This window comes from Cherax quadricarinatus, chromosome 100, assembly GCF_038502225.1.
Source record: "Cherax quadricarinatus isolate ZL_2023a chromosome 100, ASM3850222v1, whole genome shotgun sequence".
Lineage (NCBI taxonomy): Eukaryota > Metazoa > Arthropoda > Malacostraca > Decapoda > Parastacidae > Cherax > Cherax quadricarinatus.
Genome location: NC_091391.1, coordinates 4,904,706 through 4,924,533, shown reverse-complemented (window position 1 = coordinate 4,924,533; position 19,828 = coordinate 4,904,706). Strand labels below are relative to the sequence as shown.

The window sequence follows — 19,828 nt, the reverse complement described above, 5'->3', positions numbered from 1 at the left end:
GAGTGGGCTTGGGCTAAAATATTATACCTCCAAGTTGTGTCATATGCCTTCTCAAGGTCAAAAAATATGGCAATAACTGAGTGGTTATTCGCAAAGGCATTACGAACATACGTATCCAAGCGCAGTAAGGGGTCTATGGTAGAACGTCCCTTACGAAAGCCATATTGACGAGTGGAGAGACTGTTGTGTGTCTCTAAATACCACACTAAACGTCTATTTACTAGACGTTCCATTACTTTGCAAACTGCACTGGTAAGAGCAATGGGACGATAGTGGGAGGTTTCATGTCCCGTAGTGCCTGGTTTGCGGAAAGGGAGAACAATGGCGGATTTCCACAGCTGTGGAAGAACTCCTTGTGACCAAATAAGATTGTAAAGGTGTAATAGGACTGCAAGGGCTGACTGATGTAAATGTTGTAGCATACGAATATGAATGTCGTCGGGCCCAGCTGCCGATGATCGACAAGCTGAGAGTGTTGCCTCCAGTTCTTGAAGTGTAAAAGGCACATTATACTGTTCTTCTCTGAGAGAAGAAAAGTCCAAGGGTGCTAACTCTCTGGCAGACTTTGAGGAAAGAAATGAGGGGCATAGATGGAGTCCCTGAGAAATACGGACCAGATGATTGCCAATTTCATTGGCAACATCTAGTGGGTTTGCTATATCAACACCGGCAACCCGCAGAACAGGAGCCGGGTCAGGAGAATATTTACCACTCAGTTTTCGTACTTTTTTCCAGACTGCACTCATAGAGGAAGCAGAGGTGATGGTGGAGACATAATCTCGCCAGCAAGTGCGTTTAGCGTCACGGATGACACGGCGAGCGATCGCACGCTTCTGTTTAAAATCAAGGAGTCGCTCTGTGGTTCTATTGTACCGGTACCTGCCCCATGCAGCGCGTTTCAAACGTACTGCACGAGCACAAGCAGGAGACCACCAAGGCACGCATTTCTGAGAATGCCTGCCCGAAGTTTGGGGTATAGGATGAGAAGCTGCGGTGAAAACGGAGGACGAGAAGAGGTGTAAAAGCTCATCGATGGAGGACGAAGAAGGAACCTCTTTAAAAACAGTCAGGTGTGAGTAAAGGTTCCAATTTGCCCGATTAAATTGCCAGCGTGGGGTGCGAAGAGGTGGCAAATATGAAGGGGAAGTAAGAATGATTGGGAAATGATCACTGTCATGTAAGTCCGGGAGAACAGACCAAGTAAAGTCTAATGCGGCGGAGGAAGAGCAAACTGAGAGATCGATGCAAGAGAGAGTATGAGTCCGAGGATCAAAATGGGTGTGAGTACCTGTATTTAAAACATGGAGGGGGTGGGTGGCAAGAAAAGCCTCTAACTGAATTCCACGGGAATCACAGTGAGACCCTCCCCAGAGGAAATGGTGGGCATTAAAATCACCAAGTAACAGAATCGGTGGCGGTAATGACGAAACAAGGAAGGCAAAATCCGGAATAGATAATGCCCGAGAAGGAGAGAGATATAAAGAACAGAGCGTATACCACCTATGTAAGTGGATACGGGCTGCTGTGTAATGCAGCGAAGTATGAACAAATAGCTGATGGTACGGAATATCAGTGCGGAGAAGAAGGGCACTTTCATTAAAGGTCCCATCAGGAAAAGGATCTGAAGAATACAATAAATTATAGCCTGAGATGTGAGAAATAACAGCAGAGTGTAATTTTGGTTCCTGTAAGCAAACACCAACAGGGGCAAACTGGGAGAGTAACATCTGAAGCTCACCCCGATTACCCCTGAGGCCGCGTATATTCCACTGTAAAAAGGCCATGATTGGCAATGATAAAGATACTTGAAATCCGCAGGTAAGGGTTCCTACGGACTAGAAGGGTTAGAAAAGTCCACATGCGGAGGCAGTGGAAAATGTTCAAGCAGCGAAGGAACGGTGCGCTGTGAAGAAAGGAGTTGCGCAGATGGAGCAGAGGAGAGAGGAAGAGCGGAAGGTGGATCAGTGTCCATTGATGGTTTGGTCTCTGCAATATATTCAGAGATTGCTTCAAGTGTTTCGGAATTCAGAGATGTCGTATGGGAGACAATATTGGGAATGGTAGGGGGAGGATGAGTAAAGATTGGAACTGTATTGGACTGTACCAAGGTAGGGGGGGGCGAAAGGGTGGAGGGAACTGGAGAAGCGTGGCAGGGGACAGAAGAGACAGGAACCTGGGAGGTGGCAGAAGAGGAAGAAACTTGGGAGGGAACAGGGGAGGAAGGTACATTACGAGGAGGAGGGTGAACCTCTGCACTTGTAACTGAGCCAGTGAGAGGGGAAGAACTAGGGACAGAGACAGGGAGGGTAAAATGAGGAGGTGGAAGATGGGTAGGAGGTGTTACCGGACCTTTTTTGACTTTTGAGAAGTAGAGGGACGATTGGGAAGAGGTGTCGTACGAGGTCTCGTCGATACTGAGGCTTGTAAGAGAGAACTCGAAGAAGCGAGATTAGACTGAGGCGTTGAAGTAGGGACGTCTGAGCCGAGGACAGCAAAAGGATTAGATACAGGAGTGATTATGGGAGAGGTAACCACAGAGGTGGGTGTAGAAGATGGGATACCAGAAGTGGGGGGACGTTTTGAAACACGGGAATAAGAAACACGTGGGAGTCTCCCTTGGAGGCGGAGATGAGAAACTGCCATGGCATAAGGGAGACCTTCTGTCTCTTTGAGGTAACGGATTTCCCGCTCGTTTAAATAGACCTGACAACGGCGAGAGTACGAAGGGTGAGCCTCATGACAGTTAAGGCAAGAGGGAGATCGATTGCAAGACGTATTAGAATGGTCATCGGCACCACAGACTGGGCATTCGGCGATAGATCTGCAATATTTCGCTGGATGGCCAAATCGCCAGCAATTTCTACACTGTTGTGGTGTAGGGATCACCTTTCGAACTTGTAACCGATGTCCTGCTATATAAACGGAGGATGGGAGTTCTCGGCTGTCAAAAGTTAAACGAGCCACATTGCTAGGGTATCGTCTCCGCCCACGGGCAGGAAGAACGTAAGTGTCTACCTTGAGGATTGGGAGATCTTGGAGTTCCAGCTGTTCTAGAATGTCGGTGCCACATGTCTGGAAATTTTGTTGAACTATGGTATGGGGCAGAATAACGGTACCACTACAAGAATTGAGGGAATGATGTTTTTCAAGGGTGACAGGAACAGTATCTATATGGGTAAGACGAGAGAGCTCACGAGCCTGGGTAGCATTCTGTACGGTAATGATGCGCGTACCGCTCTTAAGAGCATGAAAAGAAATATCTTTACCAACATGGCGTAGGAGTGCCTTGCCAATACTATGGTCAGAAAGATAGGCAGTAGAGGAAGTTGGTCGTAAAGTGAAGAATTTAGTCCACTGTTCAGTCTGAAACTGAGCGTGGAAAGGTAGTGAAGGACGTGTCGATCGTTTCTGAGAAGAACGAGAAGGTGAAGGTGGAGAAGTATCATCAGCAGGTAATTGTCGTTGACGTTTAGGCGTGGGACCAGAGTTGGTCCGACGTGGAACGGGTCGGCGATTTGAAAATTGCCGCACCGTAGAGGGAGAGGCCGGAAGCATAGTCAGAGGAGAGCGAAGGTCTGATAAATCGAAGGAGTCAGTCGAGGCCTCAGTACCTGAAGCGGGTGAGGAAACAGCACCGGCAATAGGTACAGAGGCATGAGGAATGTCTGAAGAGTGGTCCAAAGACGAGGCGGGGTCAGAACGGGGTGCGGTATCAAGAAGGGGCCCGGGGGTACCAGGTTCATGGACTAGGGCTGCCATGGTTAGGTTACTTCTTTCTTTTTGTTTTTAAGAAAAAAAAAGAAAGAAGAAAAGAAAATAAAAATAAAAAAAAGAAAAAAAAAGGGGGGACCGGGGAGGGATAGTTCCTAGGAGGGATGAAAGGGCCAGAAATCTCCCTCCGCGCCCAAGAGGACTCGACACCGCTAGTAGCGCAGATGCAGCATGGAACCCGTGCCATACCCTACCCTTCATGCCAGTAAACCAGCAATCTGGGATAGCAACCTCACATCTGCCGAGCTACCTCGGTGGACAAAAGAGAGGGCGGCCGGATATCCGCCACAAAGCATACCTCCTTCAGCCACCACCCCTGGAATCCGAAAGGTGGCTTCCAGAGCTACACCCGTCGCCCAAAAGACACCCAAAGCTACTCCGGGATACCGGAGAGGGATCGGGACATCCCTAGGCAATCCAGATTCCACGGCAAACTACGCCACCGCCAAGAAACCTCAACGGAATGGGATGGACCCCGGTGTCCTTTCTCCTACCTAGGAACTAGCGCGCCTGTGGGAGAAATCCCAAAGGACAAAAAGAGGAAGGGCAAAAGGGAGGAGTGGGGAGGAGGAGGAGGAAAGGAAAAAGGGGAGGATGGGGAGGATGGGATAGGGGAGGGGAGATTGGGGGGTAATTAGGTTCGGTCTGAGGAAGAAGACCGATAGGTCTAATTCCTCAGACCAAGAGCCTCTTCACCACGCCAAGGAGCCCCCCTTGAAGAGGCAGTGTGCTATAAATTCTGCTTACAATGTTTCTATAGGTGACACTCCACATTATGCATTGTACGGTGTAGATAAACGTTTGCCTTATGAGTTGTTATATTCTAATCCGAAACCAAATTACAACCCTGATGATTTCGTAGCAACTCGTACCAGCTTAGCTCAAAGTGTTTTTAGAAGAATCCGTGAAACACTTCATAAATCAACAGCAGAATTTACAAGAGTCGCAAACACTCGATCAAAGCCATCCAAAATCAAAGTAGGTTCGAGAGTTATGCTGATTAACTTTAACAAAACGTCTGCAATGCCAAAGCTTGATCAAAGGTTTGTTGGTCCTTATCGCGTAGTTGAACATATCACTGGAAATAAGTATAAGGTTAGAGAGATTAGTACTGGTCAGTATAAAGAATCGCATTTGGATCATATGAAGTTAGTATGTGACGATAATGATGTTCCAACCCAGACTAATGTGACAGACTCTGACAATCCTCCTGATCCTGTACTCTCTTCCTCTGATACTCAGTCAGATGATCAACCTGAATGTCGTTATTCCCTACGTACACGACAGGTATTGAGAAATCCTCAAGTATCATTTGTAACTTCCAATTCAGATTTGCCTCAAATACAGCATGAGTTAGCCAATGCTACAGAGTTTGATCCTCCCAGAGATGACACCCATTCTGCATATGCCAATCTTACCCTAGCAGAGTTGGGGTTAAATGTAAATAACCTGTATAGATGAATAATTACAGTATCAACTTATCAGTATTCAAGAATTTTTTTTTGTGTTCATGTTCTCTCCGCATTCTGAGAGTTAACAGTCTAGATTTGCGTGCACCGAATCTGCCTTTCTGTTAAACACTCCTTCTTTGTATATATTCCTTCCTCAGAATCCGTAGATCACATGAATACAGATCGATCGATCAAAATTTTTGTTTTTATCACTTGTAATCTCAATGTTGAGTTCGTTGTTCATTTGTTGAGTTTTAAGTTGTACTATAGTATACCTTGTATTGCATTACAGTTTCAGTTACGTACGCTTTCATTCCAATGTTCTACTTATGTATCTATAATGTTTCATGTTGTGTACTTTGACATTGTATAGAATCAGCCCAAGCCGTGTACCTGCCATCATGTACTAGTTTTATGTGTATTTTCAGTCTCCCCCAACCGTCTGCAATCTCAGAATTTGGCACTTCTTTGCCCCCCCCTCCCCATGTGTTGTGTCACCCAATATTGCAATGCTTGCATTAACATTCTCACTATCTTGTGCACCACCTTGCCAGCATAATTTCATCTGTCACCACAAAACATCTTTACAACAGAAACAGGTACATATTTTTCACTAGCACAGGTGACTCAATGTCTACAAGCAATACTTTTACCATAATACTTGTTTCCTCTGTAACAGCACCTAGTGACGTTTAAACTTTTTTACGGTCTTGCATCATCTTAAAGTGCAACATCATTTATACTGCAAGTGCAAGTAATTCTGACTGATGCTGCAGTCACTGTGGCAGTAATTTAGAACTTCATCACACACTGCTAACCTATTATAAAATAAGAGTCAGGTATTAAACCTCTGTCAGATTGTTCTAGGTTGATGCTGACATAAATAGTACCAGTGCATTTAATAACTAAATGTGGGGAATAACTAACTTGTACATGAATTGTATGCAATACTGACAAGATGAAGAATTAGACACATGTGCAATGTCTACAAATACAGATACACAGATGTTGCATGTGTGTCTAATTCTCCAGCTATTAACTTGCCTGGCAGTGTCAGCATATTTCCAGCACACTGGTTAAATTGTCTGTTATGCACAATGCATTGTTTCTGCTATTAAATGTAAAACTATCACTAATAATGCCAAAGCTCTCATCATGGTTGATGTAAGTGGTAATATCCATTATACCATGGTTACATTCCGCACGCGCTTCTCTGAGGCAACAGAAGGAGTCGAGGAATGAGGGTCCAGGGAGTTGGTGTCATATACATAAGGTTCAGGAGTGTACAGCACCTTTGGCTTTGGTGGGATGGGTGGTGGCACCTTAGTCGACCTCAGGGAGGAGTCGTAAGAAGGATAAGCAGCATAAGCTGGAGGTCCATTGGAAGATGGCAGCAGGTCACATGACACAGACAGGAAGGAGTCTGATGGCTGGGAGCTGATGTAGGAGCGCGTCTCAAGTGGTACAGGATATGCCTCACTTGGATACCCTTCAGCAGAAACTGGGTAACCCTCAGTAGGAGTGGGGTAGCCATCAGTAGGGGGTGGGTAGTGATCTGGAAAGCCAGCATGGCGGTACTGATACTGGTTTGCATCACCATAGTAGTCCATAGCCCCAGAAGATCCTCCATAACTCTTCTTGGTAGAGGCACTGTGGTCAGAGGTGTTGTCTGAGCGTGCTGACACACTTCCTCTCTTAGTGTCATGGTGGCTGCTCAGCAGCTGAGATGCAGACCATGACTCCACAGGACTAATGTATTCCTTCTTCATGCCATCCTTCAAAGCATCCTTTCCCTCAGGGAAGTCAGTACCTTTAGAGGCAACAGTGACTGTGACACTGTAGGCATCTGGAGCTTCATGGACCTTCTTGGTGGCAGCAGATTTATTATTGCGTCGGTGAGCAGCTGTACAATAACACACAATGATTGTCACCACCACAATGAAACCACCAACACACCCAAACACCACAGCCAGTTGTCGAGTGTCAAGAGTAGTCAAAACTGGGGCAGCACCCTCTTTGACTGCTGAGACGTTGGCAGGAACAACAGGTGGTGCTAAAGATGGTGGAGCTGGAGTGGTAGTGGGTGGGGCTCGCACGAATACTGTCACAATATTACTCAAAGTTGCTGTGTTCCCTTCTTCATCTACAGCATACAGTGTGAGATAGCTGACAGTGTCATACTCACGCCATGTTACAGTGTGCTGTTGCACTCCTGGAGAGGCTATTGGTGCTGCCCATCCCTCCAAGAGATTGCCTCCACCCTCACTCAGATCATGCTGCTTTTGTGAAGCCATCACGACATAGCGATCAGCTGTTCCATAGTCAAGGTCACCTCCGGGTGCTGTCCAGGTAAAGCCCACCTGATTGACAGTGTTTGGAAGTAGAGCAGCACGGAGATCAACAACCCTGGCAGGCGGGAGTGCATCACGAACTGGTGGAGTACCCACAACATCTACCATACCCAGTCTTACATGACGCACAAACTTGTTACCTTCCACCTCACCCTGCACATGCACTGTCACACTGTACTTGCCAGCCACCAGCCATGGCACGTACCGAGAGTACACCCCATCACCACGCATCATGTCTGGACCTGCAATACAAAATGAATTTAGACATGAAAATAAGTAATGAACAGCATGATAGATCTGAAAAGTGTTACCACATCCATGACTGGTCTTGTCTAGAGATCAGTCACATATTTCACAGGTAATATATATTTTATATTCAACTGTCTTTAATGTATTAAATATGGTACATGATATAGCACAAATACTGACCTGTTAGCCCATTATCAAACAAGTTGACCTTGAGAGGAGGATGATGAGTGCCATTGTTGGTGTAACCAAGTCTGGTGATGGTGGCAGTGACTGTGGCTGACTCCACACCAGCCACACCTGCAACCACTTCTGTGTACAGAGCAAGAGGTCTGGATATATCGCTGGCATTGACAATTCCCATAGAATGACTTGTCCATGCCCTGGCATTGACACGGGGTGCACCAGGTCGCAGGCGTGGGCGGGAGGTAACCTGTACATAGAGGGCCTGATGAGAATCTGCTCTATTTCCCACCTTGTACTGCCATAGTCCAGGAGTGACCTGCGCCTCGGCCAGCCGTACAGTGATCATATTGATGTTGGCGTCTTCTTTTTGCATATTAGCTGTGTCGATGACTTGACCCTGAGGACTCACTAGGTGAATTAGGTTACCAACATGGGCAACATCATAGTAGAAGATAGCAAAGACTGTGTCAGCCCCTAAAGCTGGATCCACAAGGAAGCTGCCCTCTGACACTGGTACTTTACCTCCAGGATGCTCTGCTGAGTGAACTTTAACTGGCAGAACAGAGCGACCAGCCACAGCACTCAGGGTATGGTATAATGAATCCAGCAAGTTGTAGTACATTCCTAGCTTAGAATCGGCACCAATACCTTCATCAGGAACAATGAAGTTGTGGCCTCCAGATCGTGTTGCCAATGTCTCTAACCCTGCATTAGGTCTAGGGTATTTCTCAGTGAGTGGGTATATGATGGCATGGAGTGACACACTAGAATCTGATAGCATGTGCATAGCCTCTGTAGCTTCAGATTCAGCAAGACTACCACTCCCACCTGTCACCATGACAATGTGTCCACCAGGGCCATCTTGACGAAGCAAGCGGAGGGCCTCACGCAGGCCACACACAATGCACCTCTTGTGTTCGCCTTCCTGCGAAGGATTGCGGGGCAGCGAAGAGCCCACCTTCTCCCTAGTGGCACCATCAGTGAGTGTAGTCAAGGGGTATTTGGTGGCTGCAATGGAGTCAAACACAACCAGCCCAACACTGTAGCCATCAGGAACATCATATGTTACTAACTTCCTCACAGCCTTGCGCATGAAATCCCACCGCTTCTGCAAGAAAAAACAAAAATAACATATGAATAGTGTTAAGTGAAGTTACCTTTCAAAAATTATTAAGTAGAGTATTTTCAAATGAACATATGCTTACATTATACTGCACAATAAAGCATCATAGCTCATCCACTAATTTTTTTTTTTTTTTTTTTTTTTAATTTTTTTTTATTAATACACCGCCAATTCCCACCAAGGCAGGGTGGCCCACCAAGGCAGGGTGGCCCACCAAGGCAGGGTGGCCCACCAAGGCAGGGTGGTCCACCAAGGCAGGGTGGCCCACCAAGGCAGGGTGGCCCACCAAGGCAGGGTGGCCCACCAAGGCAGGGTGGCCCACCAAGGCAGGGTGGCCCACCAAGGCAGGGTGGCCCACCAAGGCAGGGTGGCCCACCAAGGCAGGGTGGCCCACCAAGGCAGGGTGGCCCACCAAGGCAGGGTGGCCCACCAAGGCAGGGTGGTCCACCAAGGCAGGGTGGTCCACCAAGGCAGGGTGGCCCACCAAGGCAGGGTGGTCCACCAAGGCAGGGTGGCCCACCAAGGCAGGGTGGCCCACCAAGGCAGGGTGGTCCACCAAGGCAGGGTGGCCCACCAAGGCAAGGTGACCCGAAAAAGAAAAACTTTCACCATCATTCACTCCATCACTGTCTTGCCAGAAGGGTGCTTTACACTACAGTTTTTAAACTGCAACATTAACACCCCTCCTTCAGAGTGCAGGCACTGTACTTCCCATCTCCAGGACTCAAGTCCGGCCTGCCGGTTTCCCTGAACCCCTTCATAAATGTTACTTTGCTCACACTCCAACAGCACGTCAAGTATTAAAAACCATTTGTCTCCATTCACTCCTATCAAACACGCTCAGGCATGCCTGCTGGAAGTCCAAGCCCCTCGCACACAAAACCTCCTTTACCCCCTCCCTCCAACCTTTCCTAGGCCGACCCCTACCCCGCCTTCCTTCCACTACAGACTGATGCACTCTTGAAGTCACTCTGTTTCGCTCCATTCTCTCTATATGTCCGAACCACCTCAACAACCCTTCCTCAGCCCTCTGGACAACAGTTTTGGTAATCCCGCACCTCCTCCTAACTTCCAAACTACGAACTCTCTGCATTATATTCACACCACACATTGCTCTCAGACATGACATCTCCACTGCCTCCAGCCTTCTCCTCGCTGCAACATTCATCACCCATGTTTCACACCCATATAAGAGCGTTAGTAAAACTATACTCTCATACATTCCGCTCTTTGCCTCCAAGGACAAAGTTCTTTGTCTCCACAGACTCCTAAGTGCACCACTCACCCTTTTCCCCTCATCAATTCTATGTACAGCAATGCATGCAACCATATGACCTGTCTTTGTAATACTCATTTGTGCTTTATTGTTATCTGTTTACAATAATGTTTTATCACTGATTACATCATTGCTTAGTTAATCTTAAGTTAATTTTAAGCCAGCCCGTAATGCTATGCATACAAGTGGCTTTGGCATGCTGCTCTTACCTGTATTTTTTTGTACCTCTGTATGTATGTTCAAATTACTAAATAAACAAATAAATAAATAAATTCACCTCATCTTTCATAGACCCATCCGCTGACACGTCCACTCCCAAATATCTGAATACATTCACCTCCTCCATACTCTCTCCCTCCAATCTGATATCCAATCTTTCATCACCTAATCTTTTTGTTATCCTCATAACCTTACTCTTTCCTGTATTCACTTTTAATTTTCTTCTTTTGCACACCCTACCAAATTTATCCACCAATCTCTGCAACTTCTCTTCAGAATCTCCTTTTTCAAAGGTGTTCCCTATAAAAAAAAAGGCCTATTTTATTGTGAGAATGTTAGCAACTTTGTGAGCACTCAACATTCCACCACACCCTGTGACCTGCGTCAATGTTCAAGTGAACTTTCTCGTATATTTCTTCAACCACTGGGTCGTCAGGAACATTACCCTTACAAAATGGAGGATTTTCTGTATCATTAAAGTATAGATCACCATAAGGAACAGCACATCTGGCAATAGATGCCAAATATGTCCTTAGGTAAAGCAACTCACTTGATAAGGGTATATAACCTTTAAAAAATTCACCTGACAACCTCAACACTAAATTTTTCTCTATTTTCTTAGGTTGTGTGCTGTATGACCCATATGGGTTTAAGAACATAAGAATGGAGGAACACTGCAGAAGGCCTACTGACCCATACAAGGCAGGTCCTTATCAATACCACCCCTTCCCAAAGGTACCCAAGAGCTTACTCCTGTACCTACAACACCAATTAAACCCAACCCCTCCCACTTAGTGCTTAGTTCTTTCTTTCTTTCAATACACCGGCCGTATCCCACCGAGGCAGGGTGGCCCAAAAGGAAAAACTAAAGTTTCTCCTTTTACATTTAGTAATATATACAGGAGAAGAGGTTACTAGCCCCTTGCTCCCGGCATTTTAGTCGCCTCTTACAACATGCTTGGCTTACGGAGGGAGAATTCTGTTCCACTTCCCCATGGAGATAACAGGAAATAAACATGAACAAGAACTAGTAAGAAAATAGAAGAAACCCCAGAGGGGTGTGTATATATATGCTTGTACATGTATGTGTAGTGTGACCTAAGTGTAAGTAGAAGTAGCAAGACGTACCTGAAATCTTGCATATTCGTGAGACAGAAAAAAAGGACACCAGCAATCCTACCATCATGTAAAACAATTACAGGTTTTCGTTTTACACTCACTTGGCAGGACAGTAGTACCTCCCTGGGTGGTTGTTGTCTACCAACCTACTACCACAGGATGGTAGTACCTCCCTGGGTGGTTGCTGTCTACCAACCTACTACCACAGGATGGTAGTACCTCCCTGGGTGGTTGCTGTCTACCAACCTACTACCACAGGACAGTAGTACCTCCCTGGGTGGTTGCTGTCTACCAACCTACTACCACAGGACGGTAGTACCTCCCTGGGTGGTTGCTGTCTACCAACCTACTACCTACTTATTGCTTAGTTATGTTCATAATAATAAATAATCTTTGGTTGTGTGGAAGGACTAACTTAGTGTACTTGACTGTGATTGGTCAGACCAGTATCCAGGAGGCCTGGTCTGGGACTGGCCACAAGGGCAGTGATTCCCAGAATTAAGGTAAGAAATATCCTAAAGTGGTATAGAGGGTCTCAAGTGTAATCACTGCCATAGCTTGGTTAACCTTAACGTTGTATAGATGAACATTCTGTACAGAAATACATGGATTAAATCCTATTATAACTGAGTTATATCCCATACATCCACATCCATGGATTCCATACAGTGTCCCGTGGCCTGCTAGGCAACGCTCACGTCTCACACACTGAGTGTCTGTGGTTTGATCCCTGGTAAGGGTGGTAACACTCGGTATGTTTTCTTACACCTGTTGTCTCTGTTCACCTAGCAGTAAGCAGGTACCTAGGTGTTGGTCAACTGGTGTGGGTGGCATCCTGGGGGAGAAGATTAAAGGACCACAATGGAAATAAGATAGAGTCCCTTAATGATGTACCGACTTTTCAGGGTTACCCTGGGTAACTAACCCTCCAGGGTTAAAATGATGAACAAAATCTTACATTATAGACAGCTTTAAGAGGTGAACCATGAGGTTACAGAGGGACTGTGAATACATGATTAGGGGGAAGTGAGGCAAGAAATGGGGATCTGATCCCATCAACCACAACTAATAATTATTTAATTATCATCATCCATGTAATATACCTGTTATACCCTATTCAATATTTTGTATGTAAACATATCCAGAATGACTCAATAGGGAAATGGAAAAGAATCCTTCCTCCGTAAGCCATGCATGTTGTAAGAGGCGACTAAAATGCCGGGAGCAAGGGGTTAGTAACCCCTTCTCCTGCATAAATTACTAAATGTAAAAAGCAAATCTTTTCTTTTTAGGTTACTCTGCCTCAGTGAGAGACAACTGGTGAGTAGAAATATATACATCCAGAGTAACGGGACCAAATTTAAGGAGGAAGCAGGTGTAGTCTTCCCTCAGAGACAGCCAGAGCGTCACGGGCAGGCGGGTGTGGGCTAAACACTTGATCAAAAGTTTTAACGCTCACGTGAGCGACTCATTGTAAGTGAAGTGAGACTAATTGTGGCCTGGACACACACACCTGCCACCACACTGACACCTCACTCCTCTCAGCCCAGGGACACACACACCTGCCACCACACTGACACCTCACTCCTCTCAGCCCAGGGACACACACACCTGCCACCACACTGACACCTCACTCCTCTCAGCCCAGGGACACACACACCTGCCACCACACTGACACCTCACTCCTCTCAGCCCAGGGACACACACACCTGCCACCACACTGACACCTCACTCCTCTGAGCCCAGGGACACACACACCTGCCACCACAATGACACCTCACTCCTCTCAGCCCAGGGACACACACACCTGCCACCACACTGACACCTCACTCCCCTCAGCCCAGGGACACACCTGCCACCACACTGACACCTCACTCCTCTCAGCCCAGGGACACACACACCTGCCACCACACTGACACCTCGCTCCCCTCAACCCAGGGACACACACCTGCCACCACACTGACACCTCGCTCCTCTCAGCCCAGGGACACACATGCCTGCCACCACACTGACACCTCGCTCCCCTCAACCCAGGGACACACACACCTGCCACCACACTGACACCTCGCTCCTCTCAACCCAGGGACACACACACCTGCCACCACACTGACACCTCGCTCCCCTCAACCCAGGGACACACACAGCTGCCACCACACTGACACCTCACTCCCCTCAACCCAGGGACACACACACCTGCCACCACACTGACACCTCACTCCCCTCAACCCAGGGACACACTCGCCTGCCACCACACTGACACCTCACTCCCCTCAACCCAGGGACACACACAGCTGCCAGCACACTGACACCTCGCTCCTCTCAACCCAGGGACACACACCCCTGCCACCACACTGACATCTCACTCCCCTCAACCCAGGGACACACACACCTGCCACCACACTGACACCTCACTCCCCTCAACCCAGGGACACACACACCTGCCACCACACTGACACCTCACTCCCCTCAACCCAGGGACACACTCGCATGCCACCACACTGACACCTCACTCCCCTCAACCCAGGGACACACACCTGCCACCACACTGACACCTCACTCCCCTCAACCCAGGGACACACTCGCCTGCCACCACACTGACACCTCGCTCCCTTCAACCCAGGGACACACACACCTGCCACCACACTGACACCTCACTCCCCTCAACCCAGGGACACACACACCTGCCACCACACTGACACCTCGCTCCCCTCAACCCAGGGACACACACACCTGCCACCACACTGACACCTCACTCCCCTCAACCCAGGGACACACACACCTGCCACCACACTGACACCTCGCTCCCCTCAACCCAGGGACACACACACCTGCCACCACACTGACACCTCGCTCCCCTCAACCCAGGGGCACACACACCTGCCACCACACTGACACCTCACTCCCCTCAACCCAGGGGCACACACACCTGCCACCACACTGACACCTCACTCCCCTCAACCCAGGGACACACACACCTGCCACCACACTGACACCTCACTCCCCTCAACCCAGGGGCACACACACCTGCCACCACACTGACACCTCACTCCCCTCAACCCAGGGGCACACACACCTGCCACCACACTGACACCTCACTCCCCTCAACCCAGGGACACACACACCTGCCACCTTTATGTTAAGAATCTATCAGTGGTTCTGCTCTCTCACTCGCTCACTCTCTCTCTCTCTCCTCGATGTGTACTAAGGCCAGGCTTTCCTGTTGACTGTCCATTAAACTGATCTGTTGGTGCTAGCACTGTGCAGGCTCATGTAGCCATCACAACCTGGTTGATCATTTATCATACATCATTACAAGCTGAAAAAGATGGCAGCAGATGCACCACAATGCTTGGCTACCATGATGTCTACCTACCACCCAACATGTTGGTAGGTAGGTAGGTAGGAGGTAGGTAGGTAGGTAGGTGGGTGGGTGGGTTTAGGTAGGTAGGTGGGTAGGTATGTGGGTGGGTAGGTAGGTAGGTAGGTAGGTAGGTAGGTAGGTAGGTAGGTGGGTGGATAGGTAGGTAGGTAGGTGGGTGGGTGGATAGATAGGTAGGTAGGTAGGTACGTAGGTAGGTGGGAAGGTAAGTAGGCAGATACGTAGGTAGGTGGGTGGGTAGGTTGGTAGGTAGGTGGATGGATTGGTAGGTACGTAGGTACGTAGGTGGGTAGGTAGGTAGATGGATGGGTAGGTAGGTAGGCAGGCAGATAGGTATGTAGCTAGGTAGGTAAGTAGGTATGTAGGTAAGTAGGTAAGTAGGTAGGTAGGTAGGTAGGTAGGTACCTACCTACCTACTGTTGTGTCTGACTGACTCTCACTCACTCTCTCAAGCATGCGCACGCACGCACACACTCGTATGCGCGCACGCACACGCGCGCACACACGCACGCACACATGCACACACGCGCACACACATGCACGCGCACACACATGCACGCGCACACACAACACACACACACATACACACACACACGCACGCACGCACGCACGCACGCACGCACGCACGCACACGCACGCACACACACACACACACACACACACACACACACACACACACACACACACGCTCGGCCTGACGACACTGGAGTACAGGAGGGACAGGGGAGACATAATAGCGACATACAAAATACAGCGAGGAATTAACAAGGTGGATAAAGATAGGATGTTCCAGAGATGGGACACAGAAACAAGGTTTCACAGTTGGAAATTGAAGATGAGTCAAAGAGATGTTAGGAAGCATTTCTTTAGTCAGAGTTGTCAGGAAGTGGAATAGTCTGGCAAGTGATGTAGTGGAGGCAGGAACCATACATAGTTTTAAGACGAGGTATGATAAAGCTCATGGAGCAAGGAGAGGATCTAGTAACGATCAGTGAAGAGGCTAGGCCAGGAGCTATGTCTCGACTCCTGCAACCACAAATAGGTGAGTACACACACAGTATATAAACACTAACACAAATATAATGGAACTCAGGTCATACCAGTAGACTGTTGATGTGTTAAGCTGAGCCCTAGAGATAGAGCTCATCCCCTGAAAGTCAACAAATATATAAGCACACAGGAATACACTTACCTGTACGATCATAACACTTGTATCCTCAACAAGGAGAACAATCCTGGGGAGCCGAGCACGTACATACTTCACAGTAACATCACTTTCCTGTAGTCTCCCCTCAATGTTCCTGAAGAGAGTACAAAACCTGTTGTTAGGTAAGTTGGTAGAATTACCGACAATATGTAAAGTAAAAGGACACAAGTGCAACTAATGTGACATTTTATTGTGGCAACGTTTCGCTCTCCAGGAGCTTTATCAAGCCATTACAAACAATACATGGACACAGAGGGTATATAAAGGCTTTTATATCCTTTTACTCATGTACGAATTAATTGCTCTACCATATTGTATTACTTTTGTCACTACTACTACTACTACTACTACTACTACTACTACTACTACCACTACTACTACTACTACTACTACTACTACCACTACTACTACTACTACTACTACTACCACTACTACTGCCACTACTACTACTACTACTACCACTACTACTACTACCACTACTACTACTACCACTACTACTACTACCACTACTACTACTACTACTACCACTACTACTACCACTACTACTACTACTACTACCACTACTACTACTACTACCACTACTACTACTACTACTACTACTACTACCACTAGTGAACATTGAAATGGTACCTCACTAGTATTGCACCTCACTCTGAGCCTTTATATACCCTCTGTGTCCATGTATTGTTTGTAATGGCTTGATAAAGCTCCTGGAGAGCGAAACGTTGCCACAATAAATGTCACATTAGTTGCACTTGTGTCCTTTTACTTTACAAAACCTGTTGTTAGGTAAGACACATATGCAACAGTTAGGTATCTTTATTTCGAAACGTTTCGCCTACACAGTAGGCTTCTTCAGTCGAGTACAGTCCATCACCCTTAAGGGTGATGGACTGATTACATCGTCTTCAAGTATCTTCTGCTTCTATCAACTTTTCTGTACTCGACTGAAGAAGCCTACTGTGTAGGCGAAACGTTTCGAAATAAAGATACCTAACTGTTGCATATGTGTCTTACCTAACAACCTGTCGGTATTTTATACCATTTTAATGTTCACAAAACCTGTGATGTAAACACCACAAGCACCAGAGGTACTAACCAATGGCGGCTCGTGTGGGGGTGCTGCGCTACTGCAGCACCCCCTATTTTCTGTAAGAAAAAGGAATTAAAAGAAAAAACTCATTATATTGAATGTTATCGAGAATATCGAGTGAAAATAGGGGGTGCTGCAGTTTCGCAGTCCCCCCTGCACGAGCCACCACTGGTTATATCAATGCTACCCCTCAAGGAAGGTTCCTTGACGCTGGGGAGGGGCTCTTGATCTAATGAATTGGATCTGTGCTCCAGTTCCCTGAATTAAGCCTGAATACCTTCCACGTCCCCCCCCACAGGCACTGCATAATCCTATGGGTTTAGTGCTCCCTCTGGATTATAATAATAATATAACAATCCTAGAGGGGTGGTTTGGAGGCGGCAATAATCACAACATGAAAGATACCCATGGGTTTCAACATTACAAAGGCAGTGACTGTTGTGAGAGACACCAGGATGAGAAAGGGGAAAACTTAGTAATTAAAATGTAACTCACACTTTACGAGCAAATGTCAAAATGCGACACGAATCATGTAAATTAAATCATTCAGTCTTCTCTAGGCAAGTACAAACACAAACAGATATGATACATACACCACACACACACACACACACACACACACACACACACACACACCTGACTGTCTTCAAGAGGGAACTCGACAGCTTCCAGAAAACAGTTCCTGATCAGCCGGGTTGTGGTGCATATGTTAGATGACTGACGGCGGGCACTGACAGCTTGATTGATCAAGGCAGCAACCACGAGGGCTGGTCTGTGACCGGGCCGCGGGGGCGCTGACCTCCGGAAGCGTCTCCAGGTAAACCTGGACAGTGAAGAGGTAGTGGCAGAATCCACACATAGCTTTAAGAATAGGTATGAAACCAGTAGCGACCAGCAGAGGCGGGATCAGGAGCTGAGACTCGACTCCTGCAACCACAATTAGGTGAGTATACACACACATACACACACACACACACACACACACACACACACACACACACACACACTCACATACACATACACACACACACTCACATACACACACACACACACACACATACACTCACATACACACACACACACACATACACTCACATACACACACACACACACATACACTCACATACACACACACACATGTACGTATATACAACAGGCCTAGTGTCTAATCAACATGTGCCTAGGACAAAATGGTAACTAACACACACACACACACACATACACACACACACACACACACACACACACACACACACACACACACACACACACACACACTCACATACAGTGGAATAGGCAGTGGAATAGCCTAGAAAATGACGTAGTGGAGGCAGGAACCATACACAGTTCTAAGACGAGGTTTGATAAAGCTCATGGAGCGGGGAGAGAGAGGGTCTAGTAGCAACCGGTGAAGAGGCGGGGCCAGGAGCTAGGACTCGACCCCTGCAACCACAAATAGGTGAGTACAAATAGGTGAGTACACACACACACACACACTCACATACACACACACACACACACATGTACGTCTATACAACAGGCCTAGTGTCTAATCAACATGTGCCTAGGACAACTACACACACACGTACGTATATACAACAGGCCTAGTGTCTAATCAACATGTGCCTAGGACAAAATGGTAACTAACACACACACACACAGATTATACAAGACATTACTCATACAGAGCATCAACTTACAATCATACACAAGCACTAAGATGCCGAGATAAATACATATAGCAATACCTAAGCCTTGATAGGTGTTAAGTTCCTGAATCTTGATAAAACAATGGAATGGATTTGCACGTCTTTTACTTTTCTCAAAGCTAAGGGACTCGACACCTATCAGTCCTGAGTGACGAATCTAGTTTAGTCCGACCTAAAAAATTCCTCACTCAAGTCTGGGAAACTAAACGCCTCAAAATTCCTCCATCTCCTGGGTATCTATCTTCACAGAGAGATACCCAGATACCCAGGTGTTCAACTTGTCTTATTTATCAACATGTGGGTACTGAATACCATTAAGGTGATAATACCTATGGCAGCAGTCAATGACAAAGAAATACGTCTATAATGTGCAATTATACGGGTGTAATATGTCATAATACGGATGGAAAAATATCTACATATAAGAACATAAGAAAGAAGGAACACTGCAGAAGACCTACTGGCCCGTGCCAGGCAGCTCCAAGTCTCCTACCGGCTTAAGCCAATGCCCCAACCTAGTTAGGTCAGGTCACATTCACCCAAGAAACACGGCAATTGACCTAGCAGCACATGCTAATCAGGTCCAACTCACACCCACCCACACCTACTCATGTATTTATCCAACCTATTTTTAAAGCTACACAACGTTCTGGCTTCTATAACTGTACTGGGGAGTTTGTTCCACTCATCCACAACTC

The 19,828-nt window shown here is 47.1% G+C and overlaps 1 protein-coding gene across 1 annotated transcript in view; it reads right to left on the bottom strand.

The window, feature by feature from the left end:
• Positions 1–6,083: 6,083 nt before the first annotated feature.
• The window catches only part of LOC128704622 (calcium-activated chloride channel regulator 1-like), a 77,708-nt gene continuing 63,963 nt past the window's right edge, over positions 6,084–19,828 (bottom strand). Inside the window, exons 5-7 of the mRNA XM_070079598.1 lie at positions 16,314–16,422; positions 8,003–9,113; positions 6,084–7,815 (exon numbers count right to left, since the gene is read on the bottom strand). Coding sequence (XP_069935699.1) covers positions 6,404–7,815; positions 8,003–9,113; positions 16,314–16,422 — 2,632 coding nt within the window. The 3' untranslated portion in view covers positions 6,084–6,403. The remainder of the gene's footprint in view (positions 7,816–8,002; positions 9,114–16,313; positions 16,423–19,828) is intronic.